Genomic DNA, 17,581 nt, shown 5'->3' with positions numbered 1-17,581 from the left:
TTAATAGAATCACATATGTTATAATATATCTCTTCAACCTTATATCGTTATTTCTTTTTGACTTAAGGTTATATCTTTTCTTTTAATTTTACTTAAGATTTTATGTTATTTTTCAGTTTTTTATTAATTATATCACATGAAACATTTGTTATTTTTCATTTGTTGTAAATGATTCGTTAGTAAACAAATTGTTTACGGTAATATGAATATAATCATTAATGATGTAAAATTAGATATTGATATTATTTTGGAAATCTTTATTTAGTTTCTTATACAATATTATTAATCATGAATTGAAAATATTTCGATTGCTAAGGATGGTTAAGAAGTCATTTGTTGAAATAGTGGTGAAGATTCTGCCACGTCGTTTGTTGTCTCCAATTTCTTCCAAAACATGCGACGTACGGGAACACAGCGTGAGCTTAGCTAATGAAGAATGGAACGTTTCAATTCCAACTTCAACTTCACTTCTCCACTGTAACACTCGCCATGGTTCTTCTCCAGGTCAACTTCTCAATTCCCACTCACTTTTGCATTGCTTCTTCTTTTTGGCGCTTTAAACTTCATACTTTTCTGTTTCAAACAGACATGGAGACAAACGGCTTTTTCTGTTTTTGGGTACCTAAATTTCACCAAAGCTGCTTTCCTGTGAGTTCCTTTTGTTATTTCTTTTTCACTTAGTATTATTATTATTATTATGATGATGTTATATGCTATCTAACTCTTAAGATTGAGGAATGTGTGGCTTGGTTCAACAACATTAACTCTGGACTTGAATTGTGATAATTTTGTTAAGGAACAAATGTGTTCCAGTTATCTCCAGATTTGATCAGAACTGGTTTTAGTCCCTATATTTTGAAACTGATGGTTTTGTCCTCATAATTTTAGAACGTGGTAGATTTTCGTCTCAATCATATAAGATCTGTTTGGACTAATTTCTTTATAAGAAGAAAACTAAGATCTTTATTATAACCTCAAATTAGCGTATACATGAGCTAATTTGTGTAAGTTATCTCATAATTCTTCTAATTTTTGTATATAAGCTAATTTTAGTTTAGAAAGAAGTCAAATTCGTTTTGATCCTTCTTATTTCTTTCTCCCTTGGAAGGGTTTATAGAGAAGCTCGTTTAAACATATACTTGATTTTTTTTTTTTATTTAGGGACGAAATCCACTTGAATTAAAAAATATAAGGACCAAATCCACATTTTTTTAATAGTATAGACAAACAAATTTTGACTAAATCTTGAATGGCCTAAAGTATATTTTATCCCTTTGTTTATATATATTTTTTGAATTATTTGGGGAACTTACGGGATTGAATATATGTGTGTTACTGAGTCTGACCCTGGTTCTGAGATATTTGAAAATTGCATAACAAAAACACTAGCAGAAATTGAGAATGAAGAAGAATATTGGCCACTAGTTATTGTCTAAGTTGAATAGCAGAAACCGATCCAAAGGAAAGCATAATTGTTGGTTTTTATATCTTAAATTTACATTTGAGAAGGATAAGAGGTGTAATATGTGAACAGCTTCAACAATATTTTATTCATGGACTCTCTCTCTCTACATATATATTTCTTTCTCTTTATCTAACAATATTTTAATAATTGAAAACATAGCATAAAAGTATCCTAAAAACTAATTCAAATAACAGATATTTAGGCATATATTTTCAACAAGAATAATATAAAGCAGATAGCTTTTGTTAGTGTTGTTCTTATTTAGCCTCATTATGTTCTTGGCTGATGTATAAATCAAAATTTTTGTAGTGATCATTCTAGGAACTTCAAACCAGAGGACATGGAAATACAAATGCCTGGGAAAAATTGCATTGTTACTGGTGCTAACTCTGGAATTGGCTATGCAACGGCTGAGGGTCTAGCAAAGCGGTTTTGAACTTTCTCTTAAGTTTGTTTTTGGAATTTTATTCTCTTAAGTTTGTAATTATGTGATATTGTTAATGATTTTCACCAGTGGTGCAACTGTCTATCTTGTATGTCGTAATAAGGAGAGAGGAGAGGCTGCTCTTTCTGAAATTCAAACTAGAACTGGCAACCAAAATGTTCATTTGGAGGTATTACTCTTCTCTTGTATTTTAATTCATCAATCCTTTTTTCTTTTGAACTTTCAAAATAAAAAACATCAGAATTTTCTAATTCCATTCATTGTACATGAGCTTTATAATGGCACTTCCCACAGTTTAGTGGATAAACTGAAATCATTTAGAAATTAATCCATTATGATATTATATGACTAACTAATTTATCTTGCAGATTTGTGACCTTTCTTCTGTCAATGAGATCAAGTCATTCACTTCCAGGTTTTCTAAAAGAAATGTGCCACTTCATGTGTTGGTAAATTCTCTGTTGTATTTCAACAAAATATAATACTTCCCAACATGATTGTAATGTAGCTTTATTGACATGGTAATTATATTAAGTTAGCCTATTCTCTTGAGTAAAATCTAATGTGGACATAATTTCTTGCATCAAGGTTAACAATGCCGGCATACTTGAGCAAAATCGAGTCACCACACCAGAAGGGTGAGTAATTTTTGTTTCTTACGGGAATAGACAAATTGTTAATTCTACCTGTATAACCCCTGATTTGATTTGGTGACTTTTCATGTAATTTGTCATAGTCCAGGTTTGAGTTGAACTTTGCTGTAAATGTGTTGGGAACTTACACCATAACAGAATTAATGGTTCCAATACTGGAGAAAGCTTCCCCTGATGCGCGTGTCATTACAGTTTCTTCTGGTGGAATGTATACTTCTCCTTTGACCAAAGATCTACAGGTAACTGTGTTATGATATTGTCAGCTTACTCAATCATTTGTAAGATTATGACATACTTATTTGGTTGTTTATACCCAGTATTCAGACAGCAATTTTAACGGGGTTAAACAATATGCTCGAAACAAGCGTGTTCAGGTCAGTTAAGCTAATGACTACATTGGGTACTTTTATTTCTTGTTTTACGTTATAACTTTAAATTGTGATGAAATATCTTACCTGGTCTAAAGAGTATATAAGGAATTGCAGATTTTAAAGGGAGGGCTTGCTGCTGAAACTATTACTGACTGTTTCATTAACCTTTCAATTGTTTTTTGTGAGCTTATTTCTTTGTGTACATTGTAATTGATGACGATGGATTTGCTAACTTCCTCCAGTTGTAAGAAATGTGTTTTCCTATAACATCCTAACCTTTTAAATATTATCATCTACCTTTGTGTTAAGATCCATTATAATTTGAATGGAGATAGTTTTAATAGAGCAAATGGAATTTCATGCTTTTCTAGGAAATTTAGAAAGAATCTTGTAATTGGTCTTCATGTTTTATGGAACTACCATCCTATGAAGGGATGGTCAAATAATCAAAATATGTGTCTATTATGTGGCTCCACCCATTTAGTTAGTGATAGTATAAAACGCAGAAAACACAAGGGGACTGAATTGTGTTTTTAAAGTTTTTTTAAACCTTTTTTGCAAAAAAAGGGAAGCAATCGTCTGCACTTTTATATAAATGAAGGAGAAATCCGACTGAGTCTAATATGTGTGCAGATGAAAATAAGCACAACAGATGATCTTGGTTTAAACTTGTTTTGACAAATGATAAAACACAATCTCAAGGTTAGTTTAATAAATCACAAGCAGATAAAGAGAAGAAAAGATTAAAGTGATTTTATTAAGTCTAACGTGAGACTACATCTAGTTGTTGAGCAAACTAATCAAGTTCCACTAACAACTATTAAGCATTAGTATTCTTAGCTACAACACAAGTATTCTTTACTTAGCTTCTCTAAGCTAACCACACAATTATTCTTTCACAAACAATATGCTCTTGGATTATAGATAATGGTGTTCTTACAAAAAGATAAAAGTTTTGCCCAATCTTGACATAGGTTTTAGGTCCTGAAAGATGAGTACAAGATATGGCATACTAAGTTTAAATACTCTCTGGATATGCAAAAGAGTAAAGAGCTATTTATAGAAAAGAAAATATTTGCTTGGAAGAAGATGAAATTTTTAATAGCGAAAGAGTTCCTTCCTTGTAACTTCTATGTCTTCTTCTCCTTTTATACTGAGAAGCTTCAACTAGCTGTTGTCTCAGTGGTTCTCTTTCTTTGTCTTGCATGTGGTGAACGCTGTAGTACTTGATTGTTTTGCATTAAGTGCTCTGTGTGTTTCTTTAATAAGGGCATTTAATGTCTTTAACCAATTGGTCTCGTTTTTTGATAGCACACTTTACTCATTTTTCTGCAGTAGTCACTTCACAATTGGTGCAGAAAGTAGGTGGCTCAGATTTTGTAGGTGGTTCATAGAGTTTGTTGTTTTTTCTTCTGTAGATCACTCGTTTCTGTATATCTTGACTTTTGCGTATTTTAAACTTCAAGACCAAGCACGAAAAGTCTAGTGGAGATGATTGCCTTTTTCAAGGACATTCTGTTGGAAATGATTAAGTAGATGTAGTCTTTAACTGTGTATTACGAGAGAATATTTATATCAGATGTAGCTTAAGCAGATGATGCAAACATATGGTCACTCTAATAACACTTATCAGATGCAACATGCTGCTAAACAGATGCATGAAAAGGAAAATCCAGATAGATGACGTAATTACATATGATATTGTTGCATAATCAGGAGAATTATGTTAAAATTAAGTGCAGATTCCATTTTATATTTATTAGGACAGATTTGTTAGTGATTTGATTTTATTTGATTTGTACAGCTTTAAACACTCATTATTTCTGGCTTTCATTGCCTATTATTTCTTTCTTTAATTAGGTTGTAAAACAGTCTATAAATAGAGACTGTAATCACATTTGTAAGATATGTCAGAAATATATTTCATCTATTTCTTTCCACTTGGTATCAGAGCTCCTGATCTAGGAGATTCTGCTTCCGCAATTTTTTTTTTTTTAGCCTTCATTGCTGTAATCATTTTCCTTGACAGCCTTCATTGCTGCAATTATTTTTTTTTTTGGACAGCCTTCATTGCTGCAACTTTCTATTTTCCTTATCCTTTCTCCATTGACCACCACCACCACCTTGCACCATTGACCGTTACTGCCACCGCCATTGACCACCACCGCCGACCACCACCACCGACCACCACTGCCGTCGCTCGCCGGAACTGCCACTGCTCGTCGGAAACCGCCGCCGGCCGCCAGAAATCGCCACATTTTTCCGGCGGATTTTTTGTGTGTGTGAATAGGATCAAATTTTGCCAATTTGAAAAACTCAGTTGGTTTTGAACTCTCATGGACTCCCTTAGTAAGCCATCTAACTATTGTTCCTTTACTATGAGTGGTAAGAGTTCTAGTTTTTTATCCTTTAATGCTTCTAGTACTGAAAATATCTGGATTATAGACTCTGGTGCTACTGATCATATGACACCTCATTCCTCTTCTTTTTCATCCTACACTACTTTATCCGGTAAGCCATATATTACTGTTGCTAATGGTTCCACTACCCCCATTAATGGTCGTGGTAACATTCACCTTCAACCTTCATTTCCTTTAAAAAATGTGCTTCATGTTCCCAAACTATCCAATAACCTCTTGTCTATTCAAAAGATTACCCAAGATTTAAATTGTGCAGTGGTATTTTCTCCTTCCCATTGTGTTTTTCAGGATCTTGCCACGGGGAAGACTATTGGAATTGCTAAAGAGCAGGACGGGTTATATGAAGAAAGTAAAAAGGGTGCTAGACTACAGGCACACACTTCTAATCTTCAGCAAGGTCGTGAATCTTGGTCATCCTCTCAGATATGGCTTCAACACAGACGTCTTGGTCATCCTCCATTTAGTACCCTAAAGTCCTTATTTCCTGTTTTATTTACAAAAGTGTCTGCTGAGTCATTTCATTGTGATGTTTGTCAGTTTGCTAAACACCATCGGACAACTTTTCCTCCCAATGGTAATAAAAGTTCTAAACCTTTTGATCTTATTCATTTAGATGTATGGGGACCTTCACCTATTCCTAATATCTCGGGTGCAAAATGGTTTGTTTCATTTATTGATGATTGTACTCGGGTTACTTAGATATTCCTCATGAAAGATAAGTCTGAAGTTTTTCACTTGTTTGTAAAGTTTTACAGAATGATTCAAACACAATTTGAAAGTCCAATTAAGAGATTGCGTTTTGATAATGGAAGAGAATATGTGAACCAAAACCTTTCCAAGTTCCTTGAGGAAAATGGAGTTGTTCATGAATTAACCTGTGTGGACACTCCTCAACAAAATGGGGTTGCTGAAAGGAAAAATCGTCATCTCCTTGAGGTTACTCGAGCTTTACTTTTCCAAACATTTGTTCCTAGATCTTACTGGGGGGAAGCAGTTCTGACTGCCACTTATTTGATTAATAGATTACCCTCTCGGGTTCTAGAGGGTGTTACTCCTATTCAGGTTATGACCACATTCTATCCTTCTATTCCCATGTTGAATAGTCTTCAGAATCGTGTCTTTGGTTGTCCTGCTTTTGTCCATGTTCATAGTCCTTATCGGGGTAAGTTAGATCCTCGTTCCATCAAATGTGTCTTCATCGGTTATGCCCCCAACAAAAAGGGGTACAAATGTTATCATCCTCAAAGTCGTAAAGTTTATATTTCCAAAGATGTCACCTTCCATGAAACAGAGTCTTTCTTTCCTAGTTCTCAGCTTCAGGGGGAGAGTATTCAAGAAGCTGAGGACCTTGAGTTGCCACCTTTTCCTTTGTTGCAGGATTTCGTTCTTAGGGAGGATGACAAAGACCCTGCACCAACATCATTATCAGAGAAGAATAATGAAGACAAATATTTTGGAAAACAATATCAGCGAAGGCAACAAGAACCCGTCCTGGTCGAACAACAACTTCAATTGTCTGAACCGGAGGTAAGAACTCATACCAGTGAGACTCTTGAGGACACCTTAAATACTGGTTTTGAACCTAACCTAAATGATTTACCTATTGCCTTGAGAAAAGAAAAAAGATCTTGTGTCAAATATCCTATATCCCAATTTGTGTCTACAGAAAAACTTTCTATGCAGCACCAGAGTTTTCTTTCAGCTATTGATTCTATCAAAATCCCTACATCGGTACAAGAAGCCTTGAAAGATGAGAACTGGATTCGAGCCATGAATGAAGAAATGAGCGCGTTAGAAAGGAATGAGACTTGGGAGATTGTAGAGAGACCAAAAGATAAGAAAGCAGTGGGTTGTAGGTGGATATACACAGTTAAGTATAAGTCTGATGGCACACTGGATCGGTATAAAGCAAGGTTGGTTGCAAAAGGGTACACTCAAACCTATGGGATCGATTATGAGGAGACTTTTGCTCCAGTGGCAAAAATGAATACCGTCAGGATTATTCTCTCCCTGGCAGCACACTTTGGTTGGGCAATGCATCAATTTGATGTTAAAAATGCCTTCTTGCATGGAAGCTTGGAGGAAGAAGTATACATGGAGATTCCACCTGGTTATGGTATTGTTAATGAAGGGAATAAGGCGTGCAGACTTAAGAAGGCCCTATATGGTTTTAAACAATCACCTCGTGCTTGGTTTGGAAGGTTTACTCAAGCTATGGTATCTTTGGGGTACCGACAAAGCCTAGGTGACCATACTCTGTTTATAAAACATTCTCAGAATGGTAAACTCACTCTACTTTTGGTCTATGTAGATGATATGATTATTACAGGTGATGATGAGATTGAAAAACAAAATTTGAGGGAGAGACTAGCTGTTCAATTTGAAATGAAGGATCTTGGGAAGTTGAAGTATTTCCTTGGGATAGAGGTTGCTTACTCGAGACAGGGCATCTTTATTTCTCAAAGGAAATACATCCTTGATCTTCTCAAAGAGATTGGTAAGTTGGGTTGTAAGCCCACTGGAGTGCCAATAGAGCAAAATCATAGGATTGGGAATGATGAGGAAAACCCAAAAGTGGAGAAGACACAATATCAAAGACTTGTGGGAAAACTCATTTATCTTTCACACACTAGGCCAGATATAGCCTATGCAGTTAGTGTGGTTAGTCAATTTATGCATGATCCAAGAGAAAGACACTTGCAGGCAGTAGATAAAATTATTTAGTACTTAAAAGCCTCTCCAGGAAAAGGATTGCTATTCAAAAAGGGGGAAAACTTATCCATGAAAGTATATACTGATGATGACTATGCAGGATCGATTATTGATAGGAGATCCACCATAGGCTACTGCATGTTCTTGGGTGGAAATCTGGTGACATGGAGGAGCAAGAAGCAAAATGTAGTTGCAAGATCAAGTGCAGAGGCAGAATTTAGAGCCATGGCTCAAGGGGTGTGTGAATTCTTATGGATGAAGATCATACTTGATGACCTAAAAATAAAATATGAAGCTCCTATGGGTTTAGCATGTGATAATAAGTCCGCTATCAGTATTGCACACAATCCGGTTCAACATGATTGAACAAAGCACGTAGAGATAGACCGACACTTTATTAAAGAGAAGTTGGATGATGGTCTTATAGCCACTGAGTACATCCCTTCAAGACTCCAATTGGCAGATATGTTTACTAAGGGACTTCCCACAAAACAATTCGAAGATCTTACTTGCAAGTTGGGAATGATAGATATACATTCACCAACTTGAGGGGGAGTGTTGCATAATCAGGAGAATTATGTTATAATTAAGTGCAGATTCCATTTTATATTTATTAGGACAGATTTGTTAGTGATTTGATTTTATTTGATTTGTACAGCTTTAAACACTCATTATTTCTGGCTTTCATTGCCTATTATTTCTTTCTTTAATTAGGTTGTAAAACAGTCTATAAATAGAGACTGTAATCACATTTGTAAGATATCTCAGAAATATATTTCATCTATTTCTTTCCACTGATATATTTATGCGCGAGAAGAAGACTTTATTAAGACAAACAATATTGTCTATTCTTAGATGAAAACAAATATTTGTTTGCACTAATCAAAACTTAAACTAGGTTCTGTTCGTCTTGGATTTAACAAAAGCAAACCCCTAATTGAAAGGGTTTATGTAGGGAATAAAGGTTTGACTTGGCCAGCTAATGATTAGGGGCAAATAAACTGAAGTGACAGTTAGTACAGTTAGAAGGTTGCTATCACGGTGGGAATCTATTCAAGATTATTAGGAAAGAGTTATAGGCTATATTATACCTAGCTGGTGGAGAATAAGGTTGTGGAGTTATGAATTGTTAGGAGGCACAAGAACCTCTTGAACTTATCTTATGAATTGCATTTCATAGAAAATTCTTTTTGTCAACAAACCCAACATTTTTGAACCAGTTGTATTTGAGAAGTGGGACATGCTAGTGTATATAAATAATAAGTGAAAAGTGTTGGTGATCCCACATCAAATAGAGATATCAGATGTGGGATCAACATGTACCCCATTGGTAGTGTATTGGCCAGGAGCTCGGCTCGGTCCAAGCGTTTAGGTCAGCTTGGTTTTGGGGCCAGTATGGGCCCAAAGGGTGGACCATGAGCTAGGCCCAGATGCTGGTAGACAGCTCAAAAAAGATAATTAAATAGAAGGAATATTCAGATTGGTTATATTATATATGCTAATTAAATATAAATAAAAGTTGTTGGGAATATAGTGGTTAGCACCTGAAGATAAAGGTACATGTGAACAAAATGTTTTATTGTTGTTAAGCACCCGAAGATAAAGGTGCATGTAGGCAATATGTTTTTCTATTATGATTATATGTTTTCTTTTGAGATTATATTCTCCCTGTTGAAATCTTACTCTGTTGAGATTGGAGAAAACTGTTGAAGGGATATCTATAAAAGGGGTTGAGACCCCTAATAAAGGTATGCTGTTTCTGAATACTTGAGACTGACACTGAATATTTATTTTGTATGCTCTCACTAACTTGATCGTCGGAGTGTGATCAACACGTAGAACCCACTTTGTCCCAGTGGAGCGACATCTTGGAGCACCAAATGGAGACAAGAGTAAAGAGGAGCTCGCCCACCCAATGCGTCCGAGGTCAACCGACGAGAACATTTGGCGCCTCCGTGCGGCCCGATAATACTTGATCCCATCCACATTTGTGACTGAGCCTTCTGACATGATGAGAAACACAAGACAAGGCCTGTTGGGATCCAAAGGAAGCGATGCCCTCGCCTTACAACAACTCATGGAGTCCATGAGGGTCTTCCAAGAGGCGAACGAAGAATATCAAAGAGAGCAAGAGCGAATCCAAGAAGAAGCCAAGGCCGAGCAGGAAGCATGAGCTGAGCAAAAGCTTCTGCAAGATCGTACGATGGCAGAAATCGAGGCCTCTCGGATAACTATGGGGAACACGTGCAAACCAATGAGGAGTTGTGCAAAACCAATGAGGAATTGCGGAAGAGCCTGCACCGACGTGACCATCGTTCCACCAGGGAACAATCTCTGAACTCGTCATCGAGAGATAATCCCAAGTCATTATTGATGGCATTGAGGTCTTCTTCTTGGTGGAAATTAGGGTGAATTTGCGGAAGCTTATGGTTGTTGATGGAACAAGGCCTTCCTAGGAAGTGTGGGTGCCTTGAAGGTGCATGAAGAGTGTGAGATTAGGGAGGTTCGGCCAGCCCCTTTGAAGGTGTAAGGATTGAAGACTAAAACCTAGATTCTAGGCAAGGAGTAAGGTATGACTCAAGTTTGGCAGCATAACAATACTCAATTTAATCTTGAAATACATGAGGTTGGCTCCTCTTTTTATAGGCTAAGGAGGACCGAAAATGATGATCTAAATGATGAGCAAATGCAAGCCAAATGAAATGTAAAAGAGTAGCACATAGAGGCACATGGCACATGGGTGCACATGGCCTTCTAACTTGCACATGGCCGGTCCTAGATTAGTGGGGAGGTTCTAGAAACCGTAGCTAATCTAGGTTAACTCCTCCTTAATCCTAATTTGCAGAAATTAAACAAAGGTTCACAAGGCTATGCTATTTACACCACAATTAAGACTAAGCTACACTTGATGGGCCTTCATGGAACATATACAAATAAGTATCTCTTCCATCCGTAGCTTGGTCCAAGTCTTCGTTTAGTCTCTTGGCCATGGACCTAGTAATTGGTCCTATGTGCTCTTGCCCTTGTCCTAGACGCTTTTGCCTTGGTCCTAGACGCTCTTGGTTTGGCTCTAGACGCTCTTGGCTTGGCTCTAGACGCTCTTGTCTTGGCTCTTGTCTTTCATGGGAGGTTCAGCTTGGCCCTCTTCCATCAATTATCGCAGGAAATTATGGATGAGCCCGTGCCACCTCACTATATCATGCCTAAAATCGCCTTTTTCATGGGAGTAGAGGACCCTGAAAATCATCTCATGACATTCAATGCTCAAATGATCATCCTTTGAAGGATCGGACGCCATCCGATGTAAGATGTTCATTGGCACTTTTACAGGCACAACCCTACAATGGTTTAGTGGGATCCCGGATGGTCAAATCACCTCTTTCCCTCAGTTCTCCAGGATGTTTAGAGAACAGTTATCGGTCAACAAGGTCAAGCCCCCGAGGTTGTACAACCTTTTTAGCATTAGACAAAGGGAGGGAGAGGCACTGAAAGATTATCTAAATAGGTTCTGCATGGTCAGGGTAAGACTTCAAACACATGATGAAGAGATGATGATCCCCGCCTTTGAACAAGAGATGGCAGCAGGACCGTTCAGTGATTCGTTAATTAGGAATCTAGCGGAGGCATTTTTCGAGGTACGTGAATGAGTTGTCGCCCACATCGAGGCGAAAGAGGTCGTACCTAGGAAGAACGACAACTCTCACTCAAGGCAATCTAAGCCTAAGGAGAGCAATCGAGATTGGCCCCTGCGGGTCAATGAAACCTCCGCCGAGAAGAGAACAAACTCGAGGCACATACCATATGTAACCAAGAAAGATGAGCCCAAGGTGAAGGCCAGGGAAGAATCAACAACTCGGCCCAAATTCCGAGTATCCTATAAACCACTCCTGAGTATGCCAGGGGTAGCAGACAAACTAAAGTTTCCCCAAAAGACGGATCAGAACATGGGGTCGCAAAGAGATGCCTGGTGCAAAGTTGCTATCAGGGACCAAACACATGAGACACCGGTCCACGGAGAGCTGAACACCATCTCGGGAGGATTTTCCGGAGGAGGAAGCTCGACTTCCAAACGTAAACGATTCGCGCGAGCAGTGATGTCCCTGGATACGAGTAGACTTGATCATCCTCTAGAACCCACTCTCTGCTTCACGAGTTCTGACCTGGAAGACTTGGTTCCTCATGAAGATGATTCAGTGGTGATATATGTCGTCACTGTAGGGCAGAAGGTGCACGCACAAAGTCTTGGTCGATCAGGGGAGCTCAACTGATGTGATGTTCTGGGAACGTTCACCAACTTGCAGTTATCCCTTGACCAGTTGAGGCCATACGATGGGTGTTTGGTCGGCTTCGCAGGAGATCAGGTAGAAGTATGAGGGTACGTTGAGCTGAGGACAACCTTCTCCGATGAAAGCGCGACCAAGACGATTACCATCAAGTACATAATTGTTAACGCATCTTCAACTTACAAATTGCTTTTGGGGTGATCTTCCCTGAACATGTTGGGTGCGGTGGCCTTGACAACCCATATGAAGTTCGCAGAAGACGACACGATAATGCTACGAGAGTAGTTTGAAGAATCGAAGGGGAACTTACGCAATACACGATAATGCTACCATGTGTGATTCTTTTGGTTTGATTTTCTCCCCACAAGTATTGGAATTCTTTTTGTTCCTTCAACAATCTTGCTTTATAGGATTATTTGTTGTCTGCACCTCCCAGTTAATGATCCGTATAAATTTAGGCACCCATATATGGTATGGCTTGACAAATATTAGGTGGTAGACCTCCAGAAAAATATCTGTATGGTTACCAGAAGGAAGTGCTTCTATCCATCAACTGTGATGTGTTCACAAGTTTTTGTTAACTACTTATATTCTTTTATAATTTGTCAAACTCAGTGTGTCTAATAATGATACTTTAATTTGAACCAAGCGTATTGCTCATGTCCGTCAGATAACTAACCATGCATAAACTGTTAAACTCGATTGAATTATCGACTAACTCATAGGTCTGCTTATGTAATTTATTGTTGGAAAAATTGAGTCTTGTGTATTCAGTTGGTGCTATGAGCACTGTATCTATCTAGTTCTTAGTTTTCAAAAGTTGACTCTATTCTGAAGTGTATAAGCTTTGGGCTTAACCAATTAGATGAGTGTATTGTGATTTATGTAGTTATATTCGAACTACCTTCAATTGGTACACTCTACATAAAAAGTGTCACATCATTCTAGTTGCCAAGGCTGTTCTTCATTTGCTTTAAGAGCTTTTAACTATTTTCATAACTTGTGATACCATATGGATTACTTGTTTGTAGTAGAAGAGAACGATAATCATCAATTTTGTCATGCATAACCCTCTCTATATATTCATACAAACAAAAACAAAGTCAGTACTAGTACTCTGATAGCAAGTGAAATAGATTTTGTTTGCTCATGTCTGTGCATTTCATATGTTTTAGATCCTTATTTCCTATATGGAATCTTGGAGGCAATTAAAATAGATTACACTAATCTTAGATGCTTTTTTCATGTCTGTATTTTTGTAAGATTACTAATCGTGTCTATATCTGATATGGAAGGTTGCATTAACAGAAAAATGGGCCAAAACATATGAGAACAAAGGGATAGGATTTTACTCAATGCACCCAGGTTGGGCTGAGACTCCTGGGGTTGCAAAGAGTTTGCCAAGCTTCTCGAAATCGTAAGCATTGTTACTGCTATAATTGTACATAGAATATATTGACTATTGCTGTAAGACATTGGACAAGGAAACCATTCACATACAGAGTTGATTTTTGACTCAGTACAAAGCTTTCTATGTACCTTCCTATTTGAATTAGCTTATTTGGGGGAATTAACAATTTTTTATTGACAACTTCCTCTGAGAACACTGGAATGATTTTTCCCAAAATTAAGAAAAACCATAAATGAACAAGGCATGGATTTGATTCTTGTTACCTCTTGGTGTTTATTATTAAGGCTTTGTTTGGATGAGCTTCTTTATTAAAAGTAAAATTGAGAGCAACTACGAGAGAACTTCAACAAATAGTTTATGTATAAACTAATTTTAACTTGTTGGAAAGTTACTTTAATTTTTTTTTCTTAAAAGTTCTAACGGGGGATGTTTGTCTAAATAGGTCTAAATTAAATTACAGCACATTTTTTAAGTCCAAATAGTATGCACCTACTTGCTTAAACTTTAAGTATTTATCCTTGAAATTACTTAAAGAGTCAACATAGAAAAGAAAGTAAACTATTGTTGGCACCATTGGAATAACCTATAATTGATTCAATTATTTACAGTCTTTCAGGGAAGCTTAGAACAAGTGAAGAAGGTGCCGACACAGTCATATGGTTGACATTACAACCAAAGGAGAAACTGGTATCAGGTGCATTTTATTTTGACAGAGCTGAAGCTCGAAAGCACCTTACATTTGCTGGTACCAGTGATTCTCATGGTATAATCGACTCTGTTGTTCATAGTCTTCATTCCATGGCCTATCCTTTTGGCTAATTATGTACTTTTTTTCCCTGACATTAGACACCTGGGTTGCAATTAATCATAACATTTCTATAGTTATGGAATCATTTAAAATTGTTTTCAGCAATAAACTAAGGTCTTCTTTTCCAACCAAACCAGATTTCTGAGATGTACAAACTACTTATTTGGATGGATTTCATTTGTTCTTACATGTCATTCCTTTTATCTTATTTGAGAGAATAATAGAAAGAATGAGATGAATTGTGTTTTTCCTCTTGAATAATAATGCCAATATTAGTGCAATGAAAGTTTAATTTTGATATAATGGTCCGCTCCACCGAGACCATGCCTTAGTCTTCGTATTCATCTTCAACACCCTCGGTTGGAGCCTCTCAGACTGCCCTCGTTAAGGCCCGCATCTCCTCACAAGGCACCATCCTGTCTTCGAACACGTCCAGGTTGGGGTCAAAGTCGCCGGAAGGTGGTGGCCCGTTGTAAAGTAGATGAGCCTGGCGGATGGCCTGGTCAAAACTCTGGCCCAACATTAACGTGTCATCAATGGTCTTGTCCAAATTAGCCTCGACTGCCGCTTTCTCAACCCGCAACTCCAAGCTCTCGGCCTCCAGCACCGAAACCCTATTATCGGCCCTCTACAAGGCCTCCTTCAACTTGGCCACCTCGACCACCCTTTCCCTTTCCCGCTGCTCCAACTCAGCCGCCCTAGCCTCGACAGTCTCTCGGTTAGCTGCCTCTTGAGCCAACTTTTCCTCGTAATTCGAGTTCGCCTCAGGGACTGCTTCTAGTTGCCCGAGGCCTCGGCCAACTCATGCTCGAGGTGGGAGATCTCCTCAACTCGTCGACCCCAGGCATCATCACCCAAGCGGGCCATGACGAGACCACGGCAGAACAACTTGATGCTGCCTTGAAGTAGGTCTCCCTCAGGAACAACCCGGATCAGATCTTTCACAGTGGAGTTTAGGCCGACCCTCACTACCTTGGAAAATTGCAAGTCACCCTCTAGTATAGATAGGGGTGACCTCGAAGTCTCGGGGGTATCCTCGACAACAACGATTGGGCGGTCAAATTCATTAGTCGGCGTAGGAGAGTCAACAACGATGGAAGAAGAACGAGGAGGAGGGGGGTCGGCATGGTGCTCGGGGAGCGAGTGGTTGTGGCTATGTTACCCCCCTCCCTTGGCCTCTTTTTGCTTTTACCAGAGGGGGCCGAGGAATTGACACCAGTGGCCGAGCGGTTGCCGACGGCCACAATCTTTATGCTTCCATGACCTTTGCCCCGTTTTAAAGCACTCGCATGGAAGGCAGTCACTAGGTTATCTGATTGGGGAACATCGTTATGCATGGTTTTTGCGCCAAAAAGAAAAAGAACATAAGTCAAATATAAAAATGAACGATCAAGACAAGAGAAAACACAAACATTCCCTGGAAGGCCGTTCAATGGTGAAATGACTTGTACACGGTCAGCAGCTTCCGTGTAGGGTGTTTTCTCGGGAGCTTATTAAAGAGAGAGTAAATCTCTCGCTTCTCGGCACTTGGGGTCGACTGGGTCCACTCTCTAAACTTGGAAGGGTTCCTAGTCCAAAACATAGGAAACCTCGACCGACCGACTTTGTAAAAAAAGAACTTCATGTCCTTGAATTGGATAAAAACTTTGAAAAATTCACCCTTGAAGTTCTTATAGGAGGTGTTGAAGGAATTGAAAAGAACGTTACCCGACCAACTGTTAAGTGAATGCCAAATAACAGGCTTGGCCGGGTGGGAGGTATAGTAGCTAAGAAAGGTGGCAGGAGTGTGAGAAGGAGCCACGTTGAGCGCCTGAAGGACGCTCATCGTGAAATTGTCAAAAGGAAGAGAAGTGTGTAAATTAGAAAACAAACAAGAGTACAGAAAGAAAAAGGGACGTTCGAAAGGAGACCGACCCATACATATGGTATTGATTGGTTGGTAGGGTTGAATGGTCATGATACCATAGCCAACATCTGACTTCAAATCGGTACCCTCCCCAAAATATCAGAAATGGAGACCTCGCTCAAGAAGGAGGTGATCCTAGTCACCTTAGGATCTACCCAGTCAAGCCCTAAGAGGGGGGATGATTGCTCCAAGGAGCCTGATCGGTCGGTAGCACCTTCCAGGTTGTCCCCCTGGCTACATTCTCCATTGGGTGCAATACCTGGATTGTCCCGATCGATAAGGACTCGGTCGTGGAGGAGTCGGGAGAAGAAGACGAAGGAGACAAAGGAGAAGAGAAGGAAAAAGACGAAGAAGACAGAGAGGATATGACTAACCTCTTGGGACGTACGTTAAGCAACGCGCTAGAGTAAGGCTTTCAGATGTCCAAGAGGGTAAGAGTAGTGTCTCGACACTGTATGGGACCACAATTTATAGCCTTGGGTCTCGACACTCTCTTGATCCAACGATCCTCATCAAATGATGCAAAAAAAACCCTCATTAATATACGTTATATCACATGTCCACGCGTCGCCCAACGTCACGTCAGACCTTGGGAATCCCAATCGTCGTGTCAGACCCCGGGTAAAGACTCTTCGGACTAACCATCCTCGAGCTTGGGGGGCAAGTGTACTGGTAGAGTCTGCCCGACCGAGACCATGCCTCGGTCTCCGTCAATGGGTCGACTGACACCACAAATACAATTATGCTTAAGCGAAGTTAGATAGACTAATCAACAATCAAGAGCTAGGTAATACATTCCTAAATGTGACCTAGCTCCCTAATCCATCTCAGTAAGGAAGGCCCACTAAAATAATATAAATAGCACAAATTTCAAGAGTCAGGTACGTCATTACACAATACTCAGAATACCGAGTGCTGAATACTAAATTTGACTTGAGTATCGGAGTGTCTTTTGCAGGTACCATCCGAGTCAGGATTTCATGAAGGCCGAGGAATGGAACGAGTAGAAGAGAGGAAGGAGCTTGTAGGGAAAGGAGCTGAAGACCAAGGAATCAAAAGAGCGGTTTCAATCGTTCTCTTGGCCTCAACCTCGTTCGAAAACAATTA

General features: G+C 38.9%; 1 protein-coding gene across 2 annotated transcripts; it reads left to right on the top strand.

The window, feature by feature from the left end:
* The first annotated feature begins 313 nt into the window (after positions 1-313).
* LOC137837473 (NAD(P)-binding Rossmann-fold superfamily protein) lies at positions 314-14,826 on the top strand. Of its 2 annotated transcripts, XM_068646462.2 has the most exons (10): positions 314-504; positions 587-648; positions 1,775-1,894; positions 1,980-2,079; positions 2,279-2,359; positions 2,499-2,548; positions 2,652-2,802; positions 2,881-2,937; positions 13,645-13,766; positions 14,369-14,826. In XM_068646462.2, exons 1-10 carry the CDS (start codon positions 430-432, stop codon positions 14,577-14,579), a joined length of 1,029 nt encoding a protein of 342 aa, XP_068502563.1. In that variant the 5' UTR covers positions 314-429; the 3' UTR covers positions 14,580-14,826. The 2 variants fall into 2 exon arrangements, with proteins under 2 accessions (XP_068502563.1, XP_090157425.1); XM_090301299.1 differs by lacking the exons at positions 13,645-13,766; positions 14,369-14,826 and adding an exon at positions 4,270-4,291 and having other exon boundaries at positions 346-504.
* Positions 14,827-17,581: the final 2,755 nt, after the last annotated feature.

This window comes from Phaseolus vulgaris, chromosome 4 (assembly GCF_051622355.1).
Source record: "Phaseolus vulgaris cultivar YP4 chromosome 4, ASM5162235v1, whole genome shotgun sequence".
In the NCBI taxonomy this organism is placed as follows: Eukaryota; Viridiplantae; Streptophyta; class Magnoliopsida; order Fabales; family Fabaceae; genus Phaseolus; species Phaseolus vulgaris.
Note: the sequence above shows the minus strand (reverse complement) of the source record. Positions and strands in the feature narration are given on the sequence as shown.